The 10,828-nt window shown below is 36.1% G+C and overlaps 1 protein-coding gene across 2 annotated transcripts in view; it reads left to right on the top strand.

Moving 5' to 3' along the window:
* The window catches only part of NUBPL (nucleotide binding protein-like), a 213,973-nt gene that overhangs the window by 161,674 nt on the left and 41,471 nt on the right, over positions 1–10,828 (top strand). For both annotated transcript variants that reach the window (XM_012647883.1, XM_012647882.1), the window contains one exon: positions 388–481. In XM_012647883.1, the coding sequence (XP_012503337.1) occupies positions 388–481 (94 nt within the window). The remainder of the gene's footprint in view (positions 1–387; positions 482–10,828) is intronic.

The following is a 10,828-nucleotide window of genomic DNA, read 5'->3' as shown; positions in this document are numbered from 1 at the left end:
AATTATATTAGCACAGAAATGCTATACTGAAAAACCAAGGGGCAAAAAGTTAAGACCTTCTTAGGCAAAATGTGAGTTATACCCAGTGAAAAATAAATAATTGGTCGTAAATAGAAGCCCATTGTAAATGGGTTCAACATTAATGTGTGTGTATGGGGATGGGTCATCAGGAAATTTCAACTTATCATTCAAAGAAGGTCTGCTAGAGGCAGCGACTGTCATTTATTCATCCATGTATCCTTAGCCCTTAGCACAGTGCCTAATACCTAGTGCCTGGTTCAAGTAAGGGCTATTATTTTAGATTTGCTGTTAACACATTGATTTTGTTTATATTAATTCACTGGAATTGTTATACAATAATGTTATTTATGTCATCTTGGGTTTTAGGTAGATTGGGGTCAACTGGACTATTTAGTTGTTGACATGCCACCAGGAACCGGAGATGTGCAGTTATCGGTCTCACAGAATATTCCTATTTCAGGTAAATCTTAAAAGTTTAAAGGAATTTGTGCTTTCTTTCATGTGTGTTATTGCTATACAGAAAAATAAACTTCATGTTAGGTAACATTTTTGCCTTAAAAAATAATCATTTATAAATTTTTCATTAGAGATGAGAAGCATAAATTAAATTTTTCAAAATATTACCAGAATGAGTATATTTACAAAAACATAAAGACACTTTGAAAAGATGATAATATAAATCTGTCTTCTACATTCTATAAAAAAGACATCTGCACTTGAATGTTTATAGCAGCACAATTCACAATTGCAAAGATGTGGAAACAAGCCAAGTGCCCATCAATACATGAGTGGATTAATAAAATGTGGTATCTGTATACCATGGAGTACTATTCAGCTATAAGAAACAATGGTGATATAGCACCTCTTGTATTATCCTGGATAGAGCTGGAACGCATTCTACTAAGTGAAGTATCCCAAGAATGGAAAAACAAGCAGCACATGTAGTCACCATCAAATTGGTTTTAACTGAGCAACACCTAAGTGCACATATAGGAATAATATTCATCAGGCGTCAGGCAGATGGGAGGGGGAAGAAGGGGATGGGTATATACATACATAATGAGTGCGATGTGCACCATCTGGGGGATGGACACGCTTGAAGTTCTGACTCGGGGGAAGGCCGGGCAAGGACAATATATGTAACCTAAACATTTGTACCCCCATAATATGCTGAAATGAAGAAAAAATTTGTCTTCTAGAAAGCAGTAGTGCGTAAGTATTATACAGGTGGAACATGATTGCTTGATTCACTGTTGTGCAGCACTTATAGCACTGGTATATGACAGGCACTCGGTAAATATTTATTGAATGAATACTGAATAAGAGTAAGTATTAGGAATATTGGCTTTTTAGTAAATACAGCTATGGGAGAATTTTATATTCTGCTCATTATTTAATGTTCAAGTCAAGAGAGCAATAAACATAATAAGTTATGTGAGATATATAATATTTCAATATGGTAGTGGATAACTTTTTATGATATGGAATTGAAATATTAGTATTGTAATTATCCTTTATATTGAATCTGCTTCTAAAGATTTTCGTAGATGCTACTGGAGAAATAGTTCAAATTTCTATATTAGAGGACTTCTGGGAAAATGATGGAATTTTTAAATGTCTTTGCAAATCAGTTATTTACTGGTTATTGAAATCGTATTGACATTTATTCATCAAAAGGTTTAAAATCTAAGTTTTGGACAAGATATACATGTTATTTGTAAATATCAACATAGCCTCATTAATATGGGTATTTTGATGTTTTAATATCTTTGTAACTTTAATGGAGTCTAAGACTTTTTCTTTGGTGAGGTAGACTGTAAAGTATGGGAAGGGAATAAAGGGACATATGAACATAATTCATCCTTTTTGTAATCACTGTATTGTGATTTTTATTTTTTTGCTTTGCTTTTTCTTTTTTTAAGTAGTTTTGGTATCTTTTATATTTCTAAATTTTAAGAATACTTACTAAATGTTCATTGAAAAAATGTGCCCTGGTACCTTTAAATGCCTATTGCAAGCTTAAAAAATGTTTATGTTATTTATATGGATAATACAGTGATAAAATTGGGCTAAATTATCATTTATGCCTTGAGTAACTTGGTACTTTGAAAAAGTTTAATTTATTTCACACAGATAGAGTGATGTTCCTATGCCTCGAGTAACTTGGTACTTTGAAAAAGTTTAATTTATTTCACACAGATAGAGTGATGTTCCTAAGCAGTTTTCTTTTGTTTACTTTTGTTTACTCAGGTAATGGGCCCCCTGAACAAGATTGATGATTAAATTACCCCATATAAATTTGTTTTTATACTACCATCCAGCAATGTATGTAACTGAACTCAGATTTTGCTGCTCAGCACTTGAAAGCCAACCTCAAGACAACAATTGGGTGGAAGGAAAAGGAGGTTCATTCAAGAGCTGGCAACCTGAGGAGATGGCAGACTAATGTTGCAAAGACCATCTCAAGTTCCTCAGGCTGACCAAGAGTTGGTTTTAAAGGGGAAATGGTCCCGTCAGCATGTCTTGTTCCAATGATTATCTTGAGTAATGGGCCATCTGGCAGTCTGGCTGGCATCAGCTAGACTGCAACAGAATTGAAGGTTAACTGTTCAGCATTTCCCTCTAGGGGAGAGTCCCACAATTTTGGTTCTATGGTAAACTACTCATGGCTAGTTCCTGAAATTCTTAAGCAAGCACATAATTGCCATTGTAAAAGAAATAGTAGTTAACGCTTCATGATGAAGTAACTACTGCTGTTACAAGTATATAGATTGAGGTTAGATTTGCTTCCTCTTTCTTTTTTACATCCTAAAATTTAACCTTTATTCCTTTCCTTTGATGAAGAGTCTACCCTGTAGCAGGCAGCAAGTATTACATGAGCTAAGACAGTATTTTTGTTGTGGTGGCGGTAAAATATACATAACAGTTTAGTGGTATTAACTGCATTCACATTGTTGTGCAGTCATCACCACTATTCATCTCCAGAGCTTTCATCTTTCCAAACTGAAACTCTGTATCCATTAAACATAACTCCCTCTATTCCTCCACTCTCTCCAGCCCCTGGCAACCACCATTCTACTTTCAGGAACAGTATTTTTTTATGTTAGGATTAGAAGACCAAAGAGGAAAATATATTTAAAAGATTACACAAACACCTAAAATTGATTTTATGATTTATTAATAAAATTTTATACCAACAGATTTTTATTTTATTCATATACAAGATAGATGCTAAGCATTGCAGTGGTCCCCACCCTTTTTGGCACCAGGGGACTGGTTTCATGGAAGACAATGTTTCCACAGTTGGGTCGGGGGAGGAGGCAGAGCTCAGGTGGTGGTGTAAGCGACAGGGAGCAGCTGTAAATACAGATGAAATTTCACCAGCTCATCTGCTGCTCACGCCCTGTTGTGCCCCACCCCCCGCCCCTCCCGCCACTCCGTCCTTAGTTTCATGGAAGATAATTTTTCCATGGATGGGGCAGGGCGTGGTGGAGCTCTGTGGCCCGGTCCCTAACAGGCAGTCTGCGGCCCTGGGTTTGGGGACTGCAGCGAGGATCCAAGGATAAGCAAATACCTGTCTTTTCCCCTAGACTAGAGTTCCTTACCTTTTTTAGCTTTGAAACCTTTTTTTTTTTTTTTTTTTTGAGAATTTGATGATAACTATGGATGTGCTCCAGGAAAATGTATTTATGTATGGTATACAGAGATACTAATCCTATGTATAATTTCAGGAAGCTTAGGGTCCTCAGGTTAAAAGCTCCAGCTCTAGGAGGTAGAGTAAGGTGAGGAGCAGGAAAGAGTGGCATGTAAGAAAAGAACATGGATAGCTATAATCCAGAGTAGGGGAAATGCTGTGCAAAAGATCTAAACCCCGTGATATGGGGGTCAAAGGAAGAAGAGACTCTGGGTGTGAGGGGAATGCATAACGCTTCATAGCGGCGAGCCTTAAAAAACAAATATAAAATGGTGTGGTGTGTGGTGGCTCGGGCCAATAATCTCAGTTACTGGAGACTGAGGTGGGAGACACTTGAGACCAGGGGTTGGAAACCAGCATGGACAGCATGGTGAGACTTTGTCTCTTCAACAACAACAAAAAAAGTTAAAAAGAATAAATATGATACAGTGTAGAGCATTCATTTCCTTGCTTTTTCTTGGCATACAGGGAAGAAAGCAGAAAAGGGAACTACTAGTGTTATGTAATTCTAAAGTAGAAACATAACATGTATTTTACTTTCTAAGTCTAATCTATTTTTTTTCTAATTAGACCAGTTACTAAAGATCCTTTTGAAAATGCACAAACCTAATTATTTCTGAACTGTGGAATTAAAATTAGTATTTATTAATATTTTATAAATTTTCTGTAATAAATATATATTTTTATAGTTAAAAAATTAATAAAACATTAATTATTTAAGGACAATAGATCTCTGCATGAAATGGTACGATGGTAAATGCCTGTTAATAATAAATTGCCATTTAATATGACAGTCTTCCATACATTAATTTTCATATTTAATTCTCACAGGTGTTATATTATTTCTGTTTTCTTAAATCTCAGAAGAGTTAAGTAACTTTCTCAAGATTCCACAGTTACTGTGGGTCGTAGCTAAGGTTCACATCAGTTCTGACAGAGCTTGAAGCTCATGTTGTTAACCTCTACATCAGGCTGCCCAACAACGTTCAGCTCATTGATTTTTCTGAGTTCAGCTCTAATCCTTTCAAACCCATTTAGGTTGAAATTATTCTAATCTAAGTGATTCCTGAAAAAAATAAATTTGTCTCTGAATATGTCTAAACCTGTTTACCCTTATATGATGAATATCCAACCAATGGTCTGTATTCGTACTTACTATATTCAGTAATTTTTGTCTTGAGAGACTACTTTGGACCTCTTTAACTCACACATTCCGGGAAAGATCTGGAGAAAGTCTACAAGCAGTTTCCTTTGGCCTTTAGTAGAGCCCCAAGTGATTCTTCGAAAGACCAGTACTATCTCTGGACTGATCCGTACTGACCTTGAACATTTGGCTAGTTTCTAGGCTTACTGGCTCTCTGTACAGAATTGTAGCAGTCAGTGTTAGTGCATTCATATTGCACATTATTATATAAATACTAAAATTGATAACAATGAAAAGACTAGATTTTCTACATTGAATTTGTATTTATTTTATAATTGGAAAAAATAACAAACAATAAAAATATTATACCAAAAAGGATGTCGGGGAGAATTTGGGGAACATGTGATTATGATTATGTCTATGGGTGTGTGTGTACATGTGTTAAAGAGTGTTTATTAAAGGCTTGGTTCCTGAGGTTTGGTTTTATTCAGGCCAATATCATTTCTTTGCTAACATATTTAAAGAGGCACCAAAATTGAGCCAACTTTCAGGATTTAGAGGTTATGGCACCAGCTAAAGAGTTTTGCATAACCTGGAACAGCCTGTCAGAATCATGTCTGCCCTTTAAGGCTTAACTAAATTAAGCCTGTTTTCTAATTATAGCTACTTTTCCTTTCTTTTATTATCATTGAGTTTAGAACTCTTTTTTTCTTTTCTTTTCTTTTTTTTTTTTGTTCTTTATTTTATTTACATTCAAGTGAGAATTATACAGTTCTTAGACTTTAGAACTCTTTTAAAATACTCTGTATTCTACCTTTTCTTATGTCCTATATCCCATAAGCAACATAAGTTCTTTAGACCCCATTTGAAGCCTTCCGCTGTGATTTGATTTACCTTTCCTTCCCACCAAACTCCTTCACATAACCTGAGATCCCTCCAAACAATCCTGTGTACTCACTGCTTCCCCCTTCCCTTTACTTTCCAAAATCTCTGTCTTTGCACATTTGATTATCCCTTAGACTGTCTTTCCTCCCAAATCAGTGGGTACCCAAATCCTGCAAAACCTTTAAAAGGTCTAGCTTAAAAGTCTACTCCATGCTATCTTCCCCAAACCCCTAGTTAGGAATCGCTTATCCGTCTTCAGAAGTCACATAGCGTTTTATTTGTACCACTCCTGTAACTCTTCATTGGAAACCTACATGCCCGTGTTATCTTCTCTACCATACTGTTACTCCCTGGAGGGCTAGGCTCTTTTTCATTCATCTTTGTATTATTCATGGTACCAAACTTAGTGCCTTCCTGCAACTACTCAGGAAATGTTGAATCAGTGAATGGTGTTTTATCTGTGTCTGTATTATCTTCCCAACTAGACTATAAGCTGCTTCAATGCAAAAATTTTTTCTTATTTATCCTAGTATCTCTTAAAGTACCTTGGACAAGAGCTTATGCAATTAATATTAACTGAATAAATGACAAAGCTAGTCTGACTAGTTATCACTGTTATGTGAAAAGATTTGTGCCCCCTTATGTTTCTTACCATCCTAATTTATTCCTATAAACCCTGCACCCCAACTACTTTCACCTCGTTGTTTTTTCTTTTTCTTTCCTTTTCTTTTTTTTTTTTTTTTTAATGAGATAGGGTCTTACTCTGTCACCTGGGCTAGAGTTCAGTGGCATCATCATTGCTCACCGAAACCTTCCTGGACTCAAGCAGTTCTACCTCAGCTTCCTGAGTAGCTGGGTCTACAGGTGTGTGCTACCAGCCCAGCTAATTTTTCTGTTTTTTTTTTTTTTTTTTTTATGGAGATGTGGTCTTGCTCTTGCTTAGCCTGGTCTTGAGCTCCTGGCCTCAACAGTCCTCCCACCTCGACCTCCCAAAGTGCTAGGATTATAGGCGTGAGCCATTGCACCTGGCTACACATGTTTTTTCTAGGTATAAGTTAAAGTAAGCATTTTTTTAAAAATACATCTTATTTTACTCCCCCTCTGAGAGAAAAATTCTTTCATTTTAGGTGTTATGCTGTCTTTTTTGCTGTACTATATATTATATCCTTGTGGCTAGTTGACACCTTTTAGTATTCCCTTTGTTTTAAATGCCTGGAATAATAATATGCATGTGGCACTTGCTATTTGATTCTCTGTGTTAAATTGCTAGTGAGAACTAGCATTGCTTTATTGCAAGATAATAATAAGAAATTCTCTTATTTATTTGCAGTAATGTTTAGCAAGGTGCTAACTACCTCTCTGGCTCTTTATCCTTACCTGTGTAACACTTGCCAACCTTACAGACTTGTAAGGATCAAATGAGATAATGAATATAAAAGCTCCATCTAAATTTATAGTATTTTTTAGAAACTACTTGAACACTATTAAAGAGGTTTCTTTGAGGGAGGAAGGGGGTAATGAAATGTTATAAATTAGAAAAATCTATTATATCAACTTTATATTTCTCCAAGACATGTTAACAATAAAATCAAATGCTTTATGCTTGGAAAGAGACATTTTTTTTGGAAAATTCACAGAGACAAACCTATATAATCAGAAAGATCTTCTTTCTGAATAATAATTAGCAACTCTTTGTATGTGTTCCATTTTGTTCCATGGATGGATGACAACCTCATTACAGGCACACCTTGGGGATATTGCAGGTTTGGTTCCAGACCACTGCAATAAAGGCAGTATTGTAATAAAGTAAGTCACGTGAATTTTTTGGTTTCCCATTACATAAGAAAGTTATGTTTACACTATACTGTAGTCTGAAAAATATATATACCATAAGTAATAATACTTTATTGCTAAAAAAATGCTAACAATTATCTGACCCTTTAGCAAGTCATAATCTTTTTACTGGTGGAGGGTCTTACCTCTGTGTTGATGGCTGCTGACTGATGAGGGTGGTGTTTGCTAAAGATTGGGGTGGCTGTAGCAATTTCTTAAAGTAAGACAACAATGAAGTTTGCTGCATCAATCTACTCTTTCTTTTAGTAAAGATTTCTCTGTAACACGTGATGTTGTTTGATAGCATTTTACCCACAGTAGAATTTCCTTCAAAATTGGAGTCAGTTCTCTCAAGCTCTGCCACCGCTTTATTAACTAAGTTTATGTAATATTCTAAATTCTTTGTTGTCATTTTGGCAGTGTTCACAGCATCTTCACCAGGAGTAGATTTCATCTCAAGAAACCAGTTTCTTTGCTCATCTGCAAGAAGCCACTCCTCATCTGTTCAAGTTTTATCATGAGATTGGAGCAATTAAGGTCTATCTTCAGGCTCTACTTCTAATTATAGTTCTTTTACCATTTCTACCACATCTGCAGTTACTTCTTCCACTGAAATCTTGAACCCCCAAAAGTCATCCACGAGAGTTGGAATCACCTTCTTCCAAACTCCTGTTAATGTTGATATTTTGGACTCCTCCCAAGAATCACAAATGTTCTTAATGGTATCTGGAATGGCAAATCCTTTCCAGAGATTTTCAGTTGACTTTGCACAGATCCATTACAAGAATTACTATCTGTGGCAATTATAGCCTTCTGAAATGTTTTTCTGAAAAAATAAGACTTTAAAGTCAAAATTACTCTTTGATCTATGGGCTACAGAGTGGATGTTATGTTAGCAGGCATGAAAACAGCATTCATTTCCTTTTGTATCTCCATCAGAGCTCTTGGGTAACTAGTTGCATTGTTAATGAGCAGTAATATTTTGAAAGGGATCTCTTTTTCTGAGTAGTAGGTCTCAAGAGTGAGATTAAAATACTTAGTAAACCATGCTGTAAACAGATGTACTGTCATTCAGGCTTTGTTGTTCCATTTATAGAGCACAGGCAGAATAGATTTAGCATAATTCTTAAGAGCCATAGGGTTTTTGGATGGTCATTGAGCATTGGCTTCAACTTACTGTCACTAGCTACATTAGCCCCTAATAAGCCAGTCAGCCTGTCCTTTGAAGCTTTGAAGCCAGGCATTGGTTTCTCCTGTCTAGCTGTGAAAGTCCTAGATGGCACATTCTTCCAATAGAAGGCTGTTTTATCTACATTGAAAATCTGTTGCTTAGTGTAATCAACTTTATCAATGATCATAGCTAGATCTTCTGGATAACTTACTGGAGCTGCTGCATCAGCACTTGCTACTTCATCTTGCATGTTACAGAGACAGCTTCTTTCCTTAAAACCTCATGAACCAATCTCTGTTAGCTTTCAGTTTCTTTTTTTCTGCAGCTTCCTCACCTCTCAGGCTTCATAGACTTGAAGAGAGTTTGGACTTTGCTCTAGATTAGGCTTTGGGTTAAGGGAATGTTGATTGATTTGATCTTCTATCTAGACCACTACAACTTTCTCCCTACCAGCAATAGAGCTGTTTCGCTTTCCTATCATTTTTGTATTCACTGGAGCAGCACTTGTATTTTCCTTCCAGAACTTTTCCTTTGTATTTACAACTTGGCTAATAGCTATTTGGCCCAAGAGGCCTAGCTTTGGCCTATCTCAGCTTTTGATATGCCTTCCACATTAAATTTAATTATTTCTAGCTTTTGATTTAAAGTGAGAGATGTGCAGCTCTTCCTTTCACTTGAACACTTATAGGCTATTGTAAGGTTGTTAACTGGCCTAATTTTAATATTGTTGTGCCTCAGAGAATCGGGAGGCCTGCAGAGAGAGAGAGAGAGAGAGAGATGGGGGAATAGCTGGTCGGTTGAACAGTCAAAACATACACAATGTGTATTGATTGTTTGGTATCTTACATGGATGAAGTCTCTGGCACCCCACAACAATTATAATAGTAAGATCAAAGATCACTGATCACACATCACCATAGCAGATATTATAATAATGAAAAAATTTGAAATATTGCAAGAATTACCGAAATATGACACAGAAACATAAAGTGAGCACATGCTGTTGGGAAAATGGCTCCAGTAGACTTGCTCAATGCAGGGTTGCCACAAACCTTCAATTTGTAGAAATCGGAATATCTGTGAGGTACAATAAAACAAAGTGCAATAAAACGAGATATGCCTGTGCAAGAAGAAACTTTGAAGAAAAAATTATCCTCTTATTTGTGTTAAAAGTGTTGTATAGCAACAACAGTGATAAATGTGTTGCCAGCAGTATTAATGGTTAGTGATTTAAACTTGAGTTTATATGGACTATCAAATTATTATATTGCATACTACAAGGATAGACTAGAACTGTACCTCGCAGTTGTATTAATTGCTGGGGAGAAAGGAGACAGGATAAAGGATGTGAAATAACCAATTACAGTCTTTGGATTTGCTCTTATCATGTTGAACTTTCCAAATGGAGAAGGCAGAGTTGTCAGTGCTGCTTTTGTTTCGTTATTTTTCTTACTCCTTTTCGTTGTTGTTAATGATTGAGTCTGCTGGGTTTTTGCTTCTTTGTTTAGCTTGTAAATTAGTTGCTGCTGTATAGTGAATTCAGTAGATTCCAGAGTTGACTTTTTGTTTTTAAATGCATACTGATACACTTTTAGGAATTACTGTGCACTTAACTGCTTTTCCATAATAGAGGATTACTATTTCTTTGAACAGCATTATAATGAAAGATTTGAAAATATATGTACTAGTATTTCAATTCTTTTTTTTTTTTTTTGAGACAGAGTCTCACTCTGTTGCCCGGACTAGAGTTCCATAGAATTCATATACCACTATTTTTAAAAAATTTATTTATGCATTTATTTATTTACTTATGAAACAGAGTCTCTGTGGCCCTGGCTGGAGTGCAGTGGCATCATCATAGCTCACTACAACCTCAAACTCCTGGGCTCAAGTGATCCTCCTGCCTCAGTCTCCCAAGTAGCTGGGACTACAGGCGCATGTCACTGAGCATGGTGAATTTTTCTATTTTTAGTAGAAACAGGGTTTCACTCTTGCTCAGGATGGTCCCAAACTCCTGAGCTCAAGCAATAGTCCCATCTTGGCCTCCCAGAGTGCCCAGATTACAGGGGCAGCCACTGTT

This window comes from Propithecus coquereli, unplaced genomic scaffold (genome assembly GCF_000956105.1).
Source record: "Propithecus coquereli isolate 6110/MARCELLA unplaced genomic scaffold, Pcoq_1.0 Scaffold273, whole genome shotgun sequence".
Classification (NCBI taxonomy): Eukaryota; Metazoa; Chordata; class Mammalia; order Primates; family Indriidae; genus Propithecus; species Propithecus coquereli.
The sequence above is the reverse complement of the archived record's forward strand: the minus strand, read 5'-3'. Positions and strand labels throughout refer to the sequence as shown.